At 45.5% G+C, this 21,797-nt stretch overlaps 1 protein-coding gene across 1 annotated transcript in view; it reads right to left on the minus strand.

The window, feature by feature from the left end:
• Positions 1-820: 820 nt before the first annotated feature.
• LOC131293537 (TSC22 domain family protein 1) overlaps positions 821-21,797 on the minus strand; it is a 54,680-nt gene continuing 33,703 nt past the window's right edge. Inside the window, exons 3-4 of the mRNA XM_058321613.1 lie at positions 12,645-12,696; positions 821-1,325 (exon numbers count right to left, since the gene is read on the minus strand). Coding sequence (XP_058177596.1) covers positions 993-1,325; positions 12,645-12,696 — 385 coding nt within the window. The 3' untranslated portion in view covers positions 821-992. The remainder of the gene's footprint in view (positions 1,326-12,644; positions 12,697-21,797) is intronic.

The raw sequence follows: 21,797 nt of genomic DNA on the forward strand, positions 1-21,797 counted from the left end.
CATATTTTATCCTCCAAAAATAATGTTGGCCATCGTTTGGTATTTACTTTTGAGTTTACAACCCTCGGCCCCCTGTTCGGGGGAACAAAAGTATCTGTTGCTGTGGTGCTCCTGTTGTTACGCGTGTGTTTTTGTCGATGCAATCGGGAAGGGCGTTATCAAACGGAAAAGGTCAGCACTGAAGTTTACAGTTCGTCCTGCCGTCTGCCTGGTGCGCTATATGGCTTAAAGTTGAATCTATATAGTTACGTTCGCTACCATCGCGTCTCCGTTGGCAACATGACACACATACACCTCGTCGGTCCGTGTTTCGCTCTGGTTTGCAATTCCTTTGATCAATTTGCGCGATCCGCTGTGAGCAGCGGTGTGTGCTCTATATGTTTCTCGGATGCCGCGCGTCCTCCATTGCGTCGATTGTTAATGCTTTTTTTGGCTTCATTTATCGTTCACTGCAGTCGAGTGCAGTCACACACCGGGTTGCATCCCGTCGCACGGATCACTTGAAACGTCTTACACGCTCAGAAACACGCGCATTCGTTCTGCGTCACGTCGGTAGTGTGGTGTGTGAGTGTTTGTAGTGTCGCATCAATTAATACTACGGGGCTTGGAATCGAAGTTGCTTGCGCGCAGAGTAGCGGCCGCACCTTGTTCCCCGCCACGGGGGAGAACCCTTGTATCCAGGCAGTCGGCAGCCTCAACCGTCGTACCATCGACCACCACCAGCGCAAGTTACACGACGTCTTTTCTCTGGACAGCGCCGAGTGTCGTTGGAAAACATTTAACAAGGAACGTTATCCTGCCGCTGCTGGTGCTGGTGTTTTGGTGCGTTTTCACCAGGCGCACTGGGTGAGCAGCCACGGCTACCTGCCGCTCGCGGTGAGTAGTAGTAGTGGTAGTAATAGTAGTAGTAGTTGTAGTATTAGCTGTACTAACAGTAGTCTTTATGTCAACGCGTGCTAACGCCTATCGGTTTGCATTGGAACATTGGAGGCTTAGGAAACGGAACCGTTGGCAGGATTCGCCGGTGAGGGTGGAACTTTGGTGGTGCCTCCGGTGATTGCTGCGGCGGCTGCGGCCGCTGCTGCTGCTGCTGCTGCTGCTGCCGCCGTCGACACCTGCTGCTGGGCTGCTGCTGCTGCTGCCACCGCGGCCACGCTGCTGCCACCGGTCGTCAGTTGTGCCAGCGTTTCCTGTGATGCGTTCGCCTTTAGAATGTTGTTCTCGTACTCGAGCTGGTTAATGCGGTCCATCAGCTCAGATATCCGCTCTTTCAGCACCTCGACTTCTTCGCGAACGGCAAACATAAGATGGGACTTGACCAGATCCTAAAAGGTAAAGAAAGTAGAAAATTAACATTTATTTACTCGATGGATGGTGTATAGGAGGAGGGTGTGTGGATTGTCAAGAAAATATCGCCCCTGCAAATAAAAGACAGCTAAAAGGGTAATTCAATTGCAGAAAGTGAGGTTAAGTTTACCGCTTTTAATTACGATTTAATTGCTATACAATTGACTGGGCGACCTGTACCAATCCTTGCAGATCCGTATGCCAATCTCTGCGATTCGATTAGGTAGGTATTTTATCTCCGGCTGACTATAGTAACGCTGCTTGATCGAGAACTCGATACTTTGATAAACCGACGATGTAAGGTTCAACCACGTCGATTAACTCTACTCGGAAAATCCTACTGCTCGATCGTCGAAAGGGAAAAACAATTGTGTCCGGAAGCGGAAATACCTAACACACATAATGTCAACGAATAATGTTTTCTAATTGCCTGATGCAATAGCTGCTGATTCAGCACTCTCACAGTCCAGTCCCATCAACATCGCACACGACGTAAAAATGACGTCTTAGCTGCTTCAGTAACGTCACCCATTCGCAAACACATTGGAAAGAGCATGACCACAGCATCAAGTCGTCATCCCGATTCCGATTATTACCAAGAAGTAAAAACGGAATGTCACAATCCGGAAAAAGAAACGAATCACATCACGTTGGCTGCGCTTTGGCTTTGTTGTCGGTCGATGCTAATTGATGGTACTAAAATGAATCGGTTGATTTGTGTGTGAGTGTGTGTGTGTGCGTGCGTTTATGTACTAAATTGCACATAGCGCTCAATGACGGCTATTTTTAGTGCACTTTAGCGGCGAAGAAGGTAATTAATTGGCATCTTTGGCAAGGAGCAGAAGAAGCGAGACGCCAAGCGAAATGAAACCCATCCGCGTACCGCAGATGACGTTCGGTGATCTTGCGAAGGTAACAGTTTAACCGTGCAATTGCACGCCTCGGTTGGGTAAATCGCAAATCCATTCGGAATTTTTCCGCCAACCTGCGAACCACCAACCAACCGGGCCGAGAATATCAAGGGCAGCGAAATAAATAATAAAATCAACATCACACTCCATAAAACGTGTCTTGGAGCTGTTGAGTTCTGAGGGAAAACAGGGCGAGGAGATAAGATAAAGCAGCTCGCTAAAGGGACGTTTACTTGCTGGGAATGATGTACGCCGCTGGCCGGGCTTTTGGAGCTCGCGTTTTTAAACACGCTCCCCATATGGTCAACGATAAGCAATCGTCGTCAACACGCCCCTTCAGCTTTTGACTGACGAGAGAACGAGAAAGACATTTTATGATTTTATTTTCCTGATATCGCCACTCGATCATGAGGCGATAAAACTCCACCGTTCGACCGGCCGGCTGTGAGTGAATGCAAAATGAAGTCGCGACCAGTTGCTTCATATTTCGCGTCGAGTCAATATATTCCACGTCCAAAGATGGACGGTTACGCCTCGGGCCGGAATTATCGCCGTGTCTTCGCAAACAAATAACAAATCTCCATCCAGAAGAGTGAGGAGGCGAGGCAAAAGGGCCGAAAGCGTGAACTATTTCGAGTCGATCGATTGCCGGAACAGGCGCAAAAGGCGCACCAGATCAGCATATTCTATTTTTAAACATTACCCCGCTGCCACTTGACTCACTGCTCCCCGAATGTGGCGCACATTCACGGCACGTCTCCGGCTTGCGTTTAAAACTAGCGAAATGTAACATTGACATCGGAGATCGCCGTTCAATTAAAATCAATTCCAGCGCGCCACACCACCATCAAGAAACAAACAGCCCGAGGGACGGTGGCGTGCGTTGTCGTCAAGAACACGGCTCGAGGAAGAAGACGAAGATCCGTCGTGGCCTCGATTGGGAAATGTTCGATGCTGCTGCGTTGCCGCTGAGAACTCTCTACACAGAACGGCGATCGTCAATATGCGGCTCTCGGTTGGGGAGGGTTTATTTTCGGTGTTTCTGGAAGCGAACGTTTCAATTTAAATTCTATCTGGGGGAGCCCAGAGAAACTATCGATGTGAGATGCGTGTGGCGGCGGGCATTGCAATGAATGGACAAACATGTTGTGCAGCCATTTTGCGTAGGTTGCTGGTAAACGCGTCATACTTTTCATCGAGCAAATAGTTTTATGACTATCTGATCGTAGAGCTGGTAGTTGAGCTATCGACGAATGAAACTTGAAAAGTGCAGCCCAATATCTTAAACCTGACTATTTTTACACCCTTGGAGTGTTTACTCTAATAAATAAAAGCTGCAAATTGCCCATGGTTTTGTCCATGTCCTGAAATTTAAATTGTACACAATGTTGTATGATGGAAAACGAGAATAAGCAATGGAAGAATGAAAAGGTAATGGAATTTAGAATTCAATCATGCTAACAAATAAGAATACTTATAAAAATTTAAATTGGATATCAGGAAACATCAAAAAGTAGCAGGACGTGAAAAAAACTGTAACATTCTTTTAAATTTGCGAATTATGTCAATGAATTTCTTAAGTACCTGGTAAAAGAAAAGCGAACATCCCCTTACCTCTGGTAATAAAATTATTACCCCCTTGAGTGTAAATTGATTTTGACACATTGATTTTTAAAACATTGGAATGTTGGAGTGCGAAAATTAAAAATTGTCTTTCTCGTCCGAGGATCGGGGCCCTTTCTGAGAGGAAGTTCGACTAACCGGACGAGGAAGTATGAATCGCATTCCATCGTTCGCTGTTCTCCCGGGTGTGTTGGCATGAATAATTGCCCTTCCGTGGACCTTCATGATCGTGAGTTCAAGGACTAACGGCGCCTGGGAGCGGAGGGATTCGTGTTGCTACACGGGGGAAAGGCATGGAAAACCGCCAGGACAGGTGTGTGGTGTTCACGTTCGCGCGCTGGGGAATGTGTGATATACTAAATGTTCTTTTCACCGGTTCATTGAGGAAAAAATAATCATTTCATTTTCGTCCACAAACACACATTCACTCTCGCGATCGCGTTTGCTCCGGAATGTCCGGCTTTGCGGGGAAATTTATTTTAAGAACACTCCACTTTCCTCCCAACCGTTGCACGGTGTCGTGTGTGTTCGACGGGGGTTCAAAGTTTGCCACTGTTTGCACAATTCGACAGGCCCTTCCGCGCGCAGGGCACGATTGATTCCCGCTCCATCATGAGCAATCAAACCAACCAACCAGGTGACTCATGCGGCTGACAACAGACCACACACACGCCCCGGGTGAAGGTTGTTGGACTTAATTTCGTTTCAGAACGAAAGCAAAGCAGCTTAACGGGGGTAAAAAAAACGTGGTAATCGTAAGCGGGCGCGCAATTTAAATTTAATGAGACCCTTCTCAGCAAAACACAAACCTCCAGGAGGGTTGGAGCGCGATGGCAACAATGGCAGCAAGGGGGCCGTAAATCACAAACTGCCTCGCAAGGATTATTACGGGGCTTGCCTTCACCGGTTTGCCGCTGCTTAATTGAAACGGGGAGCGATTTGATCGTTGATCGGTTCTCGCGATGCGCAATTCTAGTCGCAGGGTCGCCATTTTAAAAGTGATCGAACATGTTCCTACCACCCCTCAGTACATACGTCAGTCAGGATAGTTGTTCACGTGTGCCGAACACATGCTTCAAAGGTAGCACAAGAGAAAGAACCGACAAACAACCACACACCTAAGCCACACAATCACACAAACGGCGGGTGAAAAGAACCGTTCCGGTGTTCCATCGTGAACGTGTGTCCCCCTCGAACCAACTCGGACCACGACCGTGGAGCGGACATACTTACTTTCACATTCTGCACCATCACGTAGTAGGTGCTGTCCTGGCCCTTCTGCCGGATCTCGTACAGCCAGTTTTCGGCCGCCGTCGGTGCCGGTGGCGGCTGCTGCTGCCGGAGCACCGTCGCGAGCGCCGGATACGGGTTGTTTATCGCCGGAAGGGTTTCCATTTTTTTCACCTCACGATCTCGGATGCTTTGTTGCAAACTTTACTCTCCTCCCGCTCTCGGTAACTTTATGTCTTTTACGATTTTCTTCACTTCAACCAAAGCCCTGTGCCTTTTAAATCTGAGCCACAGAGCTGGCGAAACTCACTGTCCTGTACACGGTTGTACAACTCGCCCGATTTTGTTTTGCAGTTCAATATTTGCCTCCTGGGCCTTATCGCTTCGCTGCGGATCACGTGATCTAGGGTGCTCGGAACGATTTCGGCAGAAACTTTTCACCAAGCACGTCTATTATCACCAAAAAACGCGACCAGTCTCGTCTGGCCTTGCCTTAATCAAGCACACACACACAGCTCGGCACGCCAATCACCGGATTTGTCCATGGTTTAGGGCTTCCTCGGTGCTCAAGGACGATCACAGTTCGATAATCGCACCACCGTGGTGTATTTTCGCCGGGATTCGGTTCGCTCTTATCGTGGCCCGTGCGCGAGATTGGTCTCTCTTCTTGCTTTTTTGCTGCTATATTTTCGATTAATTGTTTTCGGCTGGATTTGGTTGTCCACCTCCTTATCTCACCAACCGAACCGGTTTTAACACGGACAGTCGCTTGAGGAAAGGCAAAAACAACAAAGACAACGTCTGTTTTGAACTTGGTAGTGAACAATCGTGTCACACTCTTTTTTTCTATGTGTGTGTGTGTATGTGTCGGGACTCGCGCTAAGGCTGGTTAAGCGATCCAGTGGACTTCCGAACGGCGACTGACTGTCTGGTACCGGGATGTGAGCAGCTTTATTGTGAACCAACCGTGGCCACACGGGCTTCCACACAGGTCCCTTCCTCATCCCCCGCACCAACTTCTGCCCCAAAACAGAGTGTTCTCTCTCGCGAGCGGAGGACAAAAGGCGGAAGGCCTATCTCGCGCGAATGCCTCACCGCGAGAGAGAGAGAGAGGAGAGAATGAGAACTGGAAAACGTCCGCTCGCAGGAAACACGTTGACGGTCGAGTTTGCCGCACGGGTGGCACCGGGGTAAACGGGGGTGTGATCGTGGAAAATGTCAACCCCCGATCCACCGTGAACTATCCCTTCAGTAAAAAAGGCAAGAGAAAGGACCAACGTAAAATATACCAGCCTCCAACATTCCAGAGATTCTCACCTCTTGTTGTGTCACGATTTTGTTTTGCAGTTTTGCCTACAAGTAAGCCTAAATCTCAATTTAGGTTGTTTTTAACCGCTAATTTATACCAAATACAATTGATTCTAACCTCACTACGTGAGACGTATACTTAACAAAATTGCTGTAGTAGATGTGTTTAAGGACATCCTCAAGCTTCTTTCAAATTTATGAAGGTATCAAATAAAGATGGGAAAGAAATGGAAGGTAGTTGGCAATGTAAATGGTATTTTTTTCAACAAAATAAAATAGCGTAATAAAATATTGTTTATAACAACTTGCAAATTAAAACCAACAATTATCGCAAATTCACTCTTACTAAATGGTTTCGAATGTTGGGTTCGAACAACAAAACAACATTTATTGCACAAATAAATACTGACTGAAAGTATAGTTGCTGATTTCAAAATCTGGAGTTGAAAAACAGTCATTTAAATCATTTACTTTACAACACAAAAAGGGTAGGTTGAGAATCTCTGCTTTAATATGACGTCGGGAAATAAAAATAAATGCCCCATTCTTCTCTTACAACCTGGCTCTCTAGGAGTTTGTTTTATCAACTCTCCGTCGCTCTCTCTCCCCTTTACTCCCCTTTTCTCTCTTTTTTAAAATATTTTCTCTCCTGATTTTACTATCGCCACATCGAACGACCGTTCTGGCACCTCCTTTCATTTCCCATCCCTTACCAGGGGGGGGGCCATTTTCTAATCGTTCACGCCATGCACGAGTGCACGACGTGATAGTGCAAACACGGCAACTCCATTCCTCCCTACTCCCCACCCCGAGAAGGGCGGCACCCTGCCCCCCTTTGTCCTTTTCCAGTGGAAATAATCAAGATGGTGCCCCGATGACAACATAGGCAGCGCGGTTTGTTATCATCGTCGGGAAAAGAGAAAACAACGGAATCGACCAGATTGTAAATATGTCCCCCGTACATCACCCGCAGCCCTTCACTGCCCTGCCCTGGTTACTTCTCAAACCGGCACGGACGGTGTGAAAGACGTCACTGGAAGGTGTGTTTTACAAACGCATTCAGTGAGAAAGGAGAAACGTTTGCGGGAAAATGTGGTCGCGAGGGTGAGGACGTACGTCAAAATGACATTTCTGTCGCACAGTAAGCGAGCCACTGCTGCACACCGCAGCGATTTACATCGGATCATTAAAATGGGAGAATTCGAAGGTCACGCCTCGCAGGACGGGCAGGGCCAGACCGAATGGCGACGCGCACGCTCTTCGTTTTCCGCCAGCAGGCCATTTTCCGCAGCCAAGCGCACATTCACCAATGCTTTTGTGCGATGAAAGGAGAAAGGGCGACTGCCTGTTTTGTTTTACCCCATGAAATGACTAGCGTTTCATGGGAAACGATTCTAATTTCTACGCTGGTGTAGACTTTGACACACTCCAATCGAGGCCCGTTAAAGTGTATGCGCTGTTCACCTTTCGATTTCAAGGATATCGGGCGCCTCCATCGTCACGCAACATGATTTCTCTCGTACGCTCAACCTTTCCAGCTGTTTTGAATGTTTCATAGGAATGACACGCACCCGGCGGGAGCAAAACAGGAGGAAAAGGCTCATCGGTGATGAAAACAACAACACCGTCACACGTTGCTCTTCTTCTTTCCATCGCTTGCTATTGCTCCTCCGAACAACCTCGGGGAAGGGGGTAATAAAAGTTCAATCGAAAACATTGTTAACACCACTGATAAGCGAAACAGAAAGTGCTGAGTGTCCTACACCCGGACGGAACCGATAGGCCGGCCCGCTCTAGACTTCGGTCATCTCTTCAAAATACCTCCTGCAAAACCGGTTCGAACCGGTTGGCGTCTGGTGATACCGAAAGATGAAGAAAATAACAGTCCGGGTTGGTCTCTCCGGGAAGGAATGTGACGGGGGTAGATAGAGAGAGAGCCAGGGCAAGGCAACGGTGTCACCAGGCACACACGACTCCGGTTCTTTTGATGGTTTAATCTAGTTACGGTCAAAGACTGTGCGAGATTGATTCTGCCCCCCCCGAAGGGGGAAAATTAGTATTGATAACGGGGCACACACGAACACAACGCCAGAACAAAGCAGGAAACAAAGCCTCTTGCACATGGTCATCAAATGGTGGAGATGCACTTCGATATGGGGTACAAGGTAGCCAAACAGATTAGGTCGATCCGAGCTCTAGAGAGAGATCTTCATTGGAGATCAGATCATCTGTTCTAAAGTTGTTATACTAAAACTTATAGCTAACGACCAGTGTGAAATTACCCAATTTTCTTTATAAATAATAAAACTATGGCATTGAAAATAATCGTAATTCTTATCCTTCTAATCTAATCATGTTCGACTACTCACTTGCATCTTCAGGATTTCCTTGAAAATTATATGAGATGATCAACTTTGCTACCGAATGTACATAGACCGTCTGTCACATGTTAAAAACTTATAATTACTGTGTCTTTATAAATGCTTTGAATTTATATGGAGAAATTATAATAGTTATTAACACCTTTCACGACACAACCTGTTAAAATTCTATGTCAAAATAAAATAACACAGTGAACATAAACAAGGAAAGCCATACTGTTTGGTATAAATAGCGATACTAGTGATCGGTCAAAAGTTTGCGCAGATACAAAACCACGATAAGAGACGTGTCTTGAATGTCCACCCTATGCTCTAACAATGTTGGTTCTTGAGGTTCTGATCTGATCTTGGTATTGCTCATAGATCGTTCTGAAGTTTATGTTCTAAACACAGGTAAAATATATGAATATCACGATGGCCTATGTCAAAATCTCATATGTGTGAGATCTTTTGTAAATTTTGCTAGCAGCAAAAACGCGACAACTGCCGAGCAACAGGGCGACACCGCAGATACTAACCATGACCTCAATAACGCAGATTAGCCTTGTCTGTAGGCTAGCTTAAAGTTAGTCTAACTTCTTGAGACAAAGTTATGGCTTGATCTTTGGGTCACAGTTTTACGTGAAGCTTAAAATCGTCAATTGAAGCAGTAGTTGAGTTGGGTTGATAAAACATTTCCAAGCTTGTTCCCGAATTTTAGTTCAAAACACCTACAACAAGCCCCTCATAAGAATTACACCAGTCAAGGTACAACTCCAAGGATTTCTTCCAAATTGGTTTTCAATAGTGATCGTTTCGGTAAGCCGAAACAACCTGTTTTGCCGGTGAGGGGGAGTGTACTTTCGCGCCGGTTATAATTTTAGTTAAACCGGTCGGTGGTCCACTCTCGGCCCGGGCCCTGCCGATGTTCCGGCTTGAGCGAATGCGCGATTGCGAAACCGATAGCGCCCGTCGCAAATCCTTGACCGTCCAGTTCAAACGCCAACTGTAACTATACACCGTTTCGTCGTGCGTTTCACGGCTATTCCACAGTACACCAGCTATAGCGGACGCATGCCGGAGACGGAGCAGAATGGGAATGGCGACAGACGCTTACTCCTTAATTGGATTGACCTACTTGCAAAAGTGCGATTTTACCTTTGCTTTTCTTCGCATAAGTAAAAAAAAAGCATGCACGTTCCAGACTCGACGTATTATTCCTCAAATCCCTTTCGCCGGCTCGACGGAGAAAGTGCAGCGCCGCGTCGCCGGCAGGAAAGATGAAACACAAGTGCAAGTGCATAGGGGGACGGAGTCTGGACGTGCACGAGCAAAAATTGAGCAAAAAAACAATCCCTACCAGGGGATTTCCTTGGTGGAGTCAATCCTACCCGTACATATGCCTATACAGACTACCCGCAGCGGCAGAGTGCTGGACAGTTTTTCGAAAGTTTCACATGCTAGGCAGCCGATAACAGTACCGACTCATGTGAACCAAAAATAAAACGCAAGCTTTAGTGATAAAAGACTGATAACAAATTAGATAGCTCGCATGAGGAGTACAACGGTGATTCAAAGTCAAGCAGAACAAAAACAAGAACAAGCTAAAACATTTTATAGGACATTTCTGGAATAAACAAGCTGTTATGAATTCCACATATGATGAGTCTGTCCGACTGCAAAAAAGTTACCGAAAAAACCTAGTCCAAAGCGACAGGAACTGAACATGAATAAACTGTTTTGGTAACATAAGAACAATGACCAATGTACAAAATATTCCTTAAAGATAATAGACGTGCACAATGTGCATGAGTCAGTATTCTTTTTAGGGAGTGATTCACGAGCTACAAAACTGGGAAGTTTTGCTGTTTGTGATGCAATATTTCCCAAGAAAATTCTATATAATTTTAACTTTTACGGACTTACATCATCTTCATAACTTAATACGCCATAGAACTGCATTTTGCGTACTTTGAAATACTCTTTGCAAAGCCGTTGCAATTTAGAAAAATGTGTGAACAGTGTTTCATGTTGTGATTTGGAAAACAAAACACAAATCTATTTTTTTTATAACCATTACAACTTTTCTACAACGTACACGTTTTATTCGTCGGTCATTTTTGCTACATGGTAGGATTTGTTGACGTTGTTGTCGTTTCATACAACCATATCAGCTTGCAGGGCTGTTTCTTACATTTCTTGTACGCTGTTGTACAAACTCCCGATCAACCAACAACGTGCTGGTGTCTGTCGTGGGAAGTATACGTGAGTACGCACTGTTATCAGTTGGACGACTTCTGTTTACTGTGAGTTTCGTTAAGTAGCATACGGTTAATGTACTTCACAAACAAAGCACATGCTTTAGCTGCCAATAAACAGGCACATTTGTCGATTAGTATCATACCACGTTGAAGAACAATGTCAACTTGGTTCGGGGATTTAAACTATTGCTAATACTTTTCATATGACGGTTGTACGGTTTAAACAATGTTGCCGTTTTTTTATATTTTTTTGTTTCATATCCATTCGAGCGGGGATATTTTTGTTACACAAAACTTTGCAGTTACTCATTGGTTGTGGTAGATTAAAAGAATTCACAATTATCGTAATTTAATGTTCTTGATTTGGAAAAGTCTTTGGAGATTTATTTTTAGAAGAAAAATCCTAATTTTTCTTCTAAAAATAATAGTGAATACATACATGTAACAAGAAAATGAGTTATTATATTCGCTTTGTTTTTATCAAGCGTTCATTGTCGTCCGTTCATTTCCGAAGCTACGTCCGTGTCAAGCATTTCCGTTTTTAAATCTCTGGTTTACATCAGCTGTCCGTCCGGCGGTTGAAAGATAAATTTACAACCCTGTGGGCAACAAACTGTGGCTAATCCGGTGTAAGCCACCCGATGAAGATGTCTTACCAGGTGTACCACGCATCAATCCGACGGCAAACGCTTTCTTTATCGCAAACGAGCATTGTTTGCCCTTTTCGAAGTCATTTTTATTTCTTCGCGTACGGTTTAAGCTGACGTGTTTTGTTTCCTTAGCCGGTTCCCTCTCACGACATCACCACCGCAGATAACCGGTTCCTTGCGAGAGGTAAGAAGAAAGCTTCAATTGTAAGTCAGCCCTAATCGGTTCTAAGGTGCGGTTTCCCGTCGTAAGCTGGCCAGGGGAGTTGTGGACTCGCGTCGGGGGTAGAAAAAGCGGTTCAAGTAAACATTGCAGCCGATCTTCCATCGTATGATAAGCTCGCAAGACGCTTGGGGCTGTCACACGCACACAAATCATAGCCAACGATCGGAGCAGTGTGTTTACAGAATCTTTTAGTGCCGCGTTTCACTGCCACGTGATGCTTCGCGTCTCGGCAGGCAAGTCGAGGAGGATCAGTCGAGGTTAATGGAAAAATTTGAAGCACGTCACTGAAGGTTCTGTCCCTCGCTAGATGTGGAATGGCGTGTAGTTTGTTCAACATTAGTTTTGCAATGAATGCCCATGAGCCAACAGAAAACTGCACCGTTTACCTGCTCTTGTTTCACACTTCCACGGTCCAGCAGGAGCTCTAAAAATAGAGCCCGAGTCATTTTATGGCACGACGGAAAGTGTAACCTTGCCGCGGTCAGATTATTACGTGTTATTTGAGAGGAGCACATCGCTGCATAACCGATGCGCGAAACGATATGTTTAGTGACGCGTCTTATCTTTTTCTTCCACAGAAGGACAAACAACACCAGGAGTGACGTGTCGCGAGTTTGTTTTGGCAAATGGCGGAAAAAGGGTTGTAAGGGGGCGACTTTCTTGTCAGTCAAAGGTAGCTGCACGAAGGGCAGCGAGGAGGAAATATATATAGAAAGGAAAACTCCACTTACCATTGCTTGCTCGATTTTGTTATCGATGGCAACCGCACTCGTTCCAGAAGCACTGCAATTAAAACAAAGATAAGTTAATCGACGATACAAAGGTAAGTTCGATAAAGGGTGTGCGATTTGTGGTCGTGCGCCAGTATCGCACCAGTTGTTCTAAAAATAAATTTTGCAAATGATGCTATGAAATTATGGTTTATCTTTATCGTTCGAAAGGGGTGGTGGAGGGAATGAGGGAACTATGATATCGGGCGGCATGGATTAAATTTACGATTGATGAATCGCTAAGCGGATGGGTTTATCATTGAAGGTGAATAGACCCGACTGCTTTATTGGTCCGAATCGGATCGAAGTTTATGTTTTATTACTCCGTTCCGGTGGAAGGGGAGTTTAATCTGTTGATTGACTTATGCCAATATTTACGATATTACTATTGCAGAAACACGAATGAGTTAATGAAATAATGAGCGATTGTTTGTCAAAACAGGGAGTAGAACAACGAATACGCTATGTCTTATATGCTATTATCGTCAGGTTTTTTTTCTGAGTTCTTCTGTTATCCTTCATCAATGTGAAACACTCATTTCCAGACAATTTGGCAGATCATTTTGACGGATAAATGTCAGTAATTCAAACATACAGATAGTTTTACATATTATAGCACGTTCAATGCTATATTGCTTTGAACCCCTTTAATAAATATAGATTTTATATAAAGAGCAAGACATAAAATGTGTTATAACAAAAGTTGTACTATAAAATGCTTTGAATGTTTCACGAAATTACTCTGAAACTATTTAGGGTGTTTATTCAATTAAATTTGCTCCTTAATTTGTTACCCTGTAGTGATCTCGGTTACAATAAAGGAGTAAACTTAACGGCAAGACCGACCTCACAACCCTTTAAGTCATCGCCAAGAAGTCGACGAAAGAAACACAAACCGTACGACGGAAATCCGCGTACAGTACATTAAACTATACACCGCGATGACGACGTGCACACACATCTGGTGTCAGATGTTTGAAAAGTGGAACGCCGACTGGCTGACGCAATACGCCAATATGCCCGAAAGGAAAAAGCATCTTCAGTATTGACACGGCCTGCAAAAGAATCATGTTTCCCTGGCCCGGGTCCGCGCTCACAGCTGGGTTCGCCAATTAGTCAGCAACGTGCTCAACACAGAAACCGCCACCGATTCGCGGCGCACACCAAACAGAAGCATGACATCGGTGGTCTAGTGTTATTTTTTCCCTGTAGTTTCGAGCGAGCTGCAGCTCAAGCTTCAAATGCCCCCACGAGTGTCGATTGAAGTGTTTCGTCATACGTCTTTTCTTCGTCACCAGCGAGGGGGGAAGGTTTGTTTGTGTTTGATTGATGGGAGGGGGGAAGGTGTGACACTGATTCTAAACCATCTTCCAAATCTTCTTGTCTTTGTTTTCGCCGGTGCGACTTTCGTTCCCGTTTCGTTTGCGATGCTCATCCCATTCGGCTTTCATTTTGCGCATTCTAAACACACACACCTTGCTGTTGCGTGTTTCGCCAAGTCGATGCGGACGTTATGGCCTGCCACTTAAAAGCCTGCAGAGCACGCAGATCACGAGAACTCCCTCACGCCATTCGTCGGTGGGTCATCGGTAATGCAGTCGAACTAACATTCGAGATCGATGTAAAACAAATGGCCGACGACTACGTCGTAGCAAAGTACCGAAATGAAGAAGTGAAGAAAACAATCCAGCTCATGTTTGTAAAAACAACAAAAACACACACGGCACATAAACCTGAACAATTTATTTAATTCAGGCGCAGAAAAGCGTGTGCTAAAGTACGAGAATCGCAATGCGAAATGCGAAAACCTACTTAGGAAAAGGCGTCACGCGCGCGAACCCAGAAGTCGAACCCATGGATCGTGCGTCGTGATTAAAATTTTAAATTCTGCACGCAGTCCATCGATCACCACGCACACCCCACCCCCTCGCCATTCACCCCTTGCGCATGCCGGCGAGAAAAGTGGAGTAGTACTAAAAGGACGCCAAGCGCTTGTGGGGAAGACGACGGGTATCGCATCGCGCAAACATTATCGAACAATCGACTGGCGGACTTCGAAACAAAGAAAAAAAACCCAGATGATGATGGTTTTAAAGATTCCGCGCGTGCAAACAACATGACTATGTGTGAGTGAGTATTACGCTATTTTATCGGAAAAAGACCCAACACGATCGTGTAACCGAGGGCATCTTGTTTTGCTCGTCCTCGCGTCACTCGCGATTCGATCGGTTTGTTATGGTTTGGTTTTATTAATACTTCAACCCGATTGTTTGGCTCACCAGGCCGACGTTTCTTTCTTCCGCCCTCCCTCCCCCGCACCCTACACCGTCTGTGGCAGCCCAATTTTCACCCGTTGTGCGAGTGGGGATTAAATAACACTTCGGAAAAACCAGACCCGCACACACGCCGTACACACCGTCACACTGCGAGCGACTTCCACCAAAGCGGGTTGGAAAAGCGCGTGCGAAAAACAGAAACACCACCAAAATAATAATAATCGCCAAACATAACACAACGGGGCCCCAAAACTGAGTTATGATTTTCGATGGCAAAACGTTGCTACCTCACCAGTGCAGGGCTGGAAAAGCATCTTTTTCTTATTTTTCCTCCTTTTCCAGCGCGGCTGAGCAGCTGAGCCTTTGCGAGGATCGTAACTAAGCACCAGCCAGTTTGCAAGTTCATCACGAGAAAGGTTAAGTAAGACAGCTTTTTATTATTTTTCTTTCTTTACTCTACGCTTCACCATCGTTCGAAGCTTTGTGCCAAAACGCTCAGGGTTAAGTGTGCAGTAAATGGGGAAATAATTTACGGCGAAGTCTACCCGAAGTTACTGCCATGGACCATGTTTGCACCCTTGAGAAGTAGGTGATGTTGAATTTACATCATTCTCAACGATGAGAACGGAAAAATTAAAACAATAAAATATATATGTAAAAGCATAATGTTTGATGATGAAATAAAGAACTAATATTCATTGGATCTGTGTTATATAGGTTGTAAGTAAATGAAACAAAGTGGTCTAAAGAAAACTTAAGACACATAAAAATGTTGAATATAAAGTGAACAAAATTGCGTTGATCCAAATTAGAATTTATTAGTTTTTGGTTTCAAATGTAGTTTTTTACTATAAATCAATTATAGATTTTTCTTACGGTGTATTATTTAAAAACTTCAGTTTGAAAAACACATTCATTAGAAGAAGAAAAAAATATTATAAAGGGGACGGGAAACGAAGCGTAATCGCTTGCGTAATCGTGTTATTCTGCTGGTCAATCTGTCAAAAAGAATTTTGGCACACCTACCCAATAATCGCATGCGTAATCTTGTCAGAACGTAAACGAATCAATAGTTAATTCGAATCCCAACCGAAACCGGACCCTCTCCTGTACGAGAGGAGTGACTATCCACGTACAACAGGGAAACAAGTCTCGTAAGCCCTTACAGGCAGGCATGACCAACAAGGTCGTTACGCCAAGAAGAAGAATCTTGTCAGAACGTAAACGAATCAATAGTTAATTTGAATTCCAACCGAGACCGGACCTTCCCCTGTACGAGAGGACTGACTATCCACGTACAACAGGGAAACAAGTCTCGTAAGCCCTTAACGGGCAGGCAAGACCAAGAGGTCGTTACGCCAAGAAGAAGAAATTTAATATTTTGTCAACCTATTTGCACGCAGACAGCAGAAAATTTTCAATGTTTTGAGTATGTAGTATAATTTCAGTATCTCTACAATCATGTTTAATTTTGTTGAGGTTTGAAAAGTTTTAAACTTTAAATCTAGCTGTTTTCTTAACACTTTGTTGACAGACGCTTTCTGGGAGAAATATGATCCAGTCACCGCAATCAAAGTATGCGTGGATCGAGTTGCTCTTATCTTTGCCTACCGTGTGTGGTGTTGCTACGAACATGTTCGTCTTGCCGTCACAACGTAAAGCCACGCCATCCCCCTCTGTCAACAACGTGTTAAGAATTTCTTTAGATAACGACGGTTGTGGTTATTACCAGATTGTCATTTTGAAATCATTAAACGTTATTTTGTCTCGAACGATAGAGTATTTTTCCATTTTCGATTTGTAAATAACATTAGAGAAGAAGAGGGTTCATTTCGTCAAGAGATCGAATGACTGATAACTAACTTAATTATTTTGTCTGAAAAACTGAACGGAAAACGATAAATGTATTCAAAGTATACGTTATTTAACACATTGACCGCTATAGTTATCATTTTTGATAACCAGCTGTGATTAGTTGTAAAAAAGTGTTTGCTCCAAAAGTCAATAGAAAAGCAACTAAAAGCTAAAGTAATTATAAAAGCTAATTCTTTGGAAATTTTTGTCTTTGTTTCTATGTTAATTTCAAAAATCATCGGTTTAATAGATTTTACAAACATTTTATCAGAAATGGCTTGACTGACTGCTAAGCATTTTTTAATTTTTTTTGATACAATCGTTTTTGATGCAATTTGTTCATAAATCATAAGCTTAGACTTGTTTTTAAACCAACAACGAATAGACTAAGCTTCCCTAATGCTTAGTTTAGTAGTAGAAACAGAATAGAGGTAGTGTGTACATCGAAATCTTATTAACAACCGTTGCACATTGTCACAAACAACTATTTTCCCTCCACTCCCACTTTATATCAGGTGCGCAAATTTTTGTGTTATACATATGTGTCACACGTGTGTTATACATATTTAAAAAAAAAATTGAGTTTCATATATTTCATTCAAGCACACTTAATGAAACTATTCTCCATCAAAGGTTGCAAAGAAATATGTCCTATTATATCACCGTTTCATATTTGCCTTCGACTATCATGGGCCAATGAAAAGGAAATCGTAATGTGTGCCAGATGATTATGATTATATCTGTGCCGCAGTCTATGCAAACAACAACGTGCGACTCATTCTGGCATTCCAAGGGCTCGCCGGCCTAAAGGTTGAACTGAACCGACCGGGCCGGCTCCTCCCCTGGCAATCCCCCTCGTATGGCGATCGGTAAACCCCCAACGGAACGGGGCATGAGGGATTTCTGTCTCGAAAGGCATCAATCAAGTCTCTCCCACCCCGTGAACGCGCGACGCGAGGATGATTATTAGTTTTTCAGCGCCTTCCCGTGTGGTGGCCTTCTTAGTTCGACGGATGTCAAGGAGGGCAAAGGGAGGGCGAGAGGGAGTTTCGCACCATTTGCAAATGGCGTTGGTGGCGGCCGCTCCTGCTCCTGAGGTCTCTCCAGAAAGTGAGACGCGAAAAGGTGGCAAACATAGAAGCACACACACAAACACACACACATAGTCGTACGCCATTAGACCGACAGCCAGACAGTACATATTGCGCAAGTCGCTTCCATCTTTGCTGCCGTGCGCTGATTTTACCCCAACCCCCCACAGCATGCCGCCTCCAATTCTGAGGCCGGACATTTTGGGCCGCAGCCTTCGTTGGCCGAAACGGGGGGCGGAAGGTGTGAGAACGGGAACGGAAGGGGGTCTTTTGTACCATTTCCAGGCACGGATTGATGGACGGCGGCGACGGTAGCAGTTTTCACTTTTCATTTGCTGCCTTTTCTTAAAACTCTCACTGTCATTCGCGAAGGTTGGAGCCCGAAGCGGTTGAAAAGAAAACATATTATGCCACGTCCACAATCCAACTATACACCCATAGGGCCGTGGGGAGGGAGGAGCACCCATTTCCAGCGCCATCTTGGACGGGAAATCGTTCTCGAACGAAGGGTTGAACGCGCCGTGATGTGGAGCAAACCAAATGTTCATCAATATTGCAGAGAGCAGCTTTCGTTCGGAGTCCGGAGTCGCATTGGTTCGGGGGAAAGAAATCGCGACAAGACAAACCGGGTGGTGTGCACCGGGTGGGCGAACCGAACCGGAGCCTTTTCCACTTACTTTGGGTAGAAGTGATCGATGTACTTGATTACGACCTCCCGCAGGATGTCCTTCTTGCCGGACACGGAGTACTGGTGCATTGCCATTATGTCGCTTTTCATTTTCGCTGCGCTGGGTTGTACTGCTGGGGGTGTGGAAAATCGGTGCTCCTTCTCGTTCTTCGACCAAACGTTTTATCCTTTTACTTTTCCGCAATGGAATCGACGACCGCAGAAGAATGTTTCGCTCGGTGGTGTTGACGTAGCCTTTCTGTTGTGCAGTCGGATTTTCTTTTCACCCAAATTTTCCTTCCCGTCAATGCACACATTAATAATGTACACACACACACACGCACTCACACTCTTCTCCTTTGGTGGCCCCAACAAATAAAACGGACCGAGGACGGGCGAAATATAAAACCAAGACACCGAGCTCTGGGAAAAACAAATTGCCCTTAGGAAACCTTTGTAAAACGAAACAATTTCGTCACTAAACACACGAAATTGAAATCACATTTTCGCTTCCAAAGCCAATAACGCACATCACGATCTTTCTCTCTACTATTTTACTGCCACTCGTGTCAGTCGTTGTTCTCTCGGGTTTTCTTCTCCGCGTTGGAAGATCCTTTTGGTTCGCACGGGAAATTACTTTCTTCCTTTCCTGTGGTGAAATTAAGTTTTCCACACTTCTACACTTCCTCGTGCGCGGCGAGAAGCTTGCCTGGTGCCTTTGCAAATGCCTGCACCTCACACATCTGGTGGATGAACCCCACTTGCATTAAACTACGGTTGGTTCTTCCTCCCGTACGAACACACCAAGAAGGGTGCGAGAGGGAATGGGCAGGGCCTTGGGGCAAGTAAACGCACACCAGCACGCGACGATGGCACCCCGCCGATGCACGAAGGCAGCTTCCGCGAGGCAACGGCGACAGCGAGGAGGAATCAATAATACCGAAACCAAAATGGCCGAGCCAGGGCAGGTTGGAAAATTGCTTCTTGCACTCGGGGTGGAAAAAAAGGGATCGCGGTTGGGTTAATTTTTGGGCTGCCCAAACACACAGACACCGTCAACGAGCCGCAATCTCCGGATATGCACAATCCACCAACTCAAGGCTGATGCAGAGCCGTACACTTCGCCGTCTTGTCGTCGGGGGAACAGTCACGATCGCGAAAATGGATGATTGGTGCAGCGGCGTGTTTTTCCTTCGATGCACCAGGGGGTCGGTTGTTTGGGTGAGTTGTCCCGGGAAACGACGGGACACAAACCGACACACCGAGACACTGGGTCGCGCAGTCGACGGAAGGGTGTGGGAAGAAGAGGAAAAATGGATGGCCGTCAACGGGACACGAGAGAACCCGCTACTGGCTCTGATTGTCGATCGCAGCCCACCAAACTGCCAAATTGGCCACAAACATTGGACACTTCGAGCCGCCGAACACAACACACGCACAGGACGGACGAGGTGGCGTCGTTGCGTTGCACACAATATATCTTTCCTGGTGCTGTTTGGCGAGTTCTTTTAGCCCCAAAAGGCAGCGAAAGCAAACACAATCACTTTGGCCCTGGTTTGGGGGGCTTGGATTGAGAGCACTAACAGAAAAGTGGACGTATCCTTCGGATTAAGAAAAGTACACACACACACACACCCACACGCACACACGCACAGGCGACTCCGACGACGCTGTACGCAAGCGAGAGTGTTGATCACATTTTTCAAAACCCTTCGAACAACCGACCGACTAGAGTTTTTCTTGCTTTATTTTGCCCCCTTCGACACGAGAACGAGAAACGCAACGCTTTTTCGTCGTCAACGATGCGATCTTGCTGACCGCCACCGCCTTTGGCAGGTTTTGTTTGGGACAGGTCTTGGGCGAAACGAACAAACTACGCCGTCACGACGAGCGAGAACTTTCCTTTCGAGTTTCTTTTCCCAAGCAATTGACACGAGAACTTTTTCGTGAATTGGTGAATCGGTCTTTCTTCTGCCCACTTAGCACACGGCACGGGTTTTTTTTTTTAGGTTGTTAGACCTGCGTGGGGAAGCGGAAAGTGGGGCCTAGGCACTGGGCAGCTTCTTGACTCCAGGCCGTGGGAGCAACAGCGAACACCGAGACGGAGCCGTCGACGACATGATGCTAGTTATTCAAAAGTCCGCACTTTACTACGGGAATGTGCGGCTCACGATGCAGTTATTTTCGAGCCAACCAGCAACTCTCCCTCCTTCTCTCTGTCTCTCGTTTTTCTTCCGTCTTTTTCCCTCCCCTCTCTCTCTCTCTTTCTCTCTTCGCTTCGGGGGGGAGCCGCGTACTTGGAGCGCCCGCGCCGTTGATGGTGGCGTGTTGTTGCTTCTCTCTTTCGCCATCTTTGCTCGGGCCGCTCGGGCGGACCGAAAATCCCACCGTTTTTCCACACACCCAGGGTAACTTTTCCCCCAACGAAAAACCCAACCGAAACCCCCCCCGACATAACCTGCCGTGGTGGAGTGGGTCTTTTGCTCACGAGCGAACGAATTAAGTCACGAGAGCGAATATCCTTCGGTGTTTTCTGTGTTGTTGTCTTCATCCCATGTTCCATCTCTCGCCCTCAAGAACTCTGCGAAATGTGTTTGGGAGGGATTTTTATTTCTTCTTACTAGCGAAAAGGCAAGAAAGGTGGAGAACGAGAGAAAGTGCCAATAGCGTCAATAGCTGTTTGGGATTGTGAAGGTTGTGTTTATTTTATCACCCGTTGGGCAAACCAAAAGTGAAGATAAGCACTTCTCTGGGAAGGCTAATTAACATGGGAGACACGCATCTTTCAGGCTCACCACGGGACTCCCTCGAATGAAAAATGTTTAGATAAAACTCAAAAGAAATGGAAGAGAGTGCCAGGAAGGACGGAGGCGCGTCATGCACCAAAAAGTTCTTGAGCGAAAATGTGTTGAGATAGGTTCAAGTGCTGGTGAGAAGACGAAAAAAGTGTCTTCTAAACATTTAAAATACAGATACAGCCCTTGTACCAAACAATGCGAACAACGCACAAGTTAATGAAAAGCTGCAGTTCACACAACGAAACCGTCGATGTCCTTGAAACGCACACAGAAACCATCAACGATAAAGCGTCCCCCACAGCATCAGCCGGCCCATTCTCCATGGTTTTTGCTCCTTTTCTGCCATGTCGCCAGTTGGAAAGTAAAAGTTCTCGTCCGTCGGCTGGATGTGTTGTAAAAAGGCCGATTTTTTTATCGGCATTTAAATC

This window comes from Anopheles ziemanni, chromosome 2 (assembly GCF_943734765.1).
Source record: "Anopheles ziemanni chromosome 2, idAnoZiCoDA_A2_x.2, whole genome shotgun sequence".
NCBI lineage: Eukaryota > Metazoa > Arthropoda > Insecta > Diptera > Culicidae > Anopheles > Anopheles ziemanni.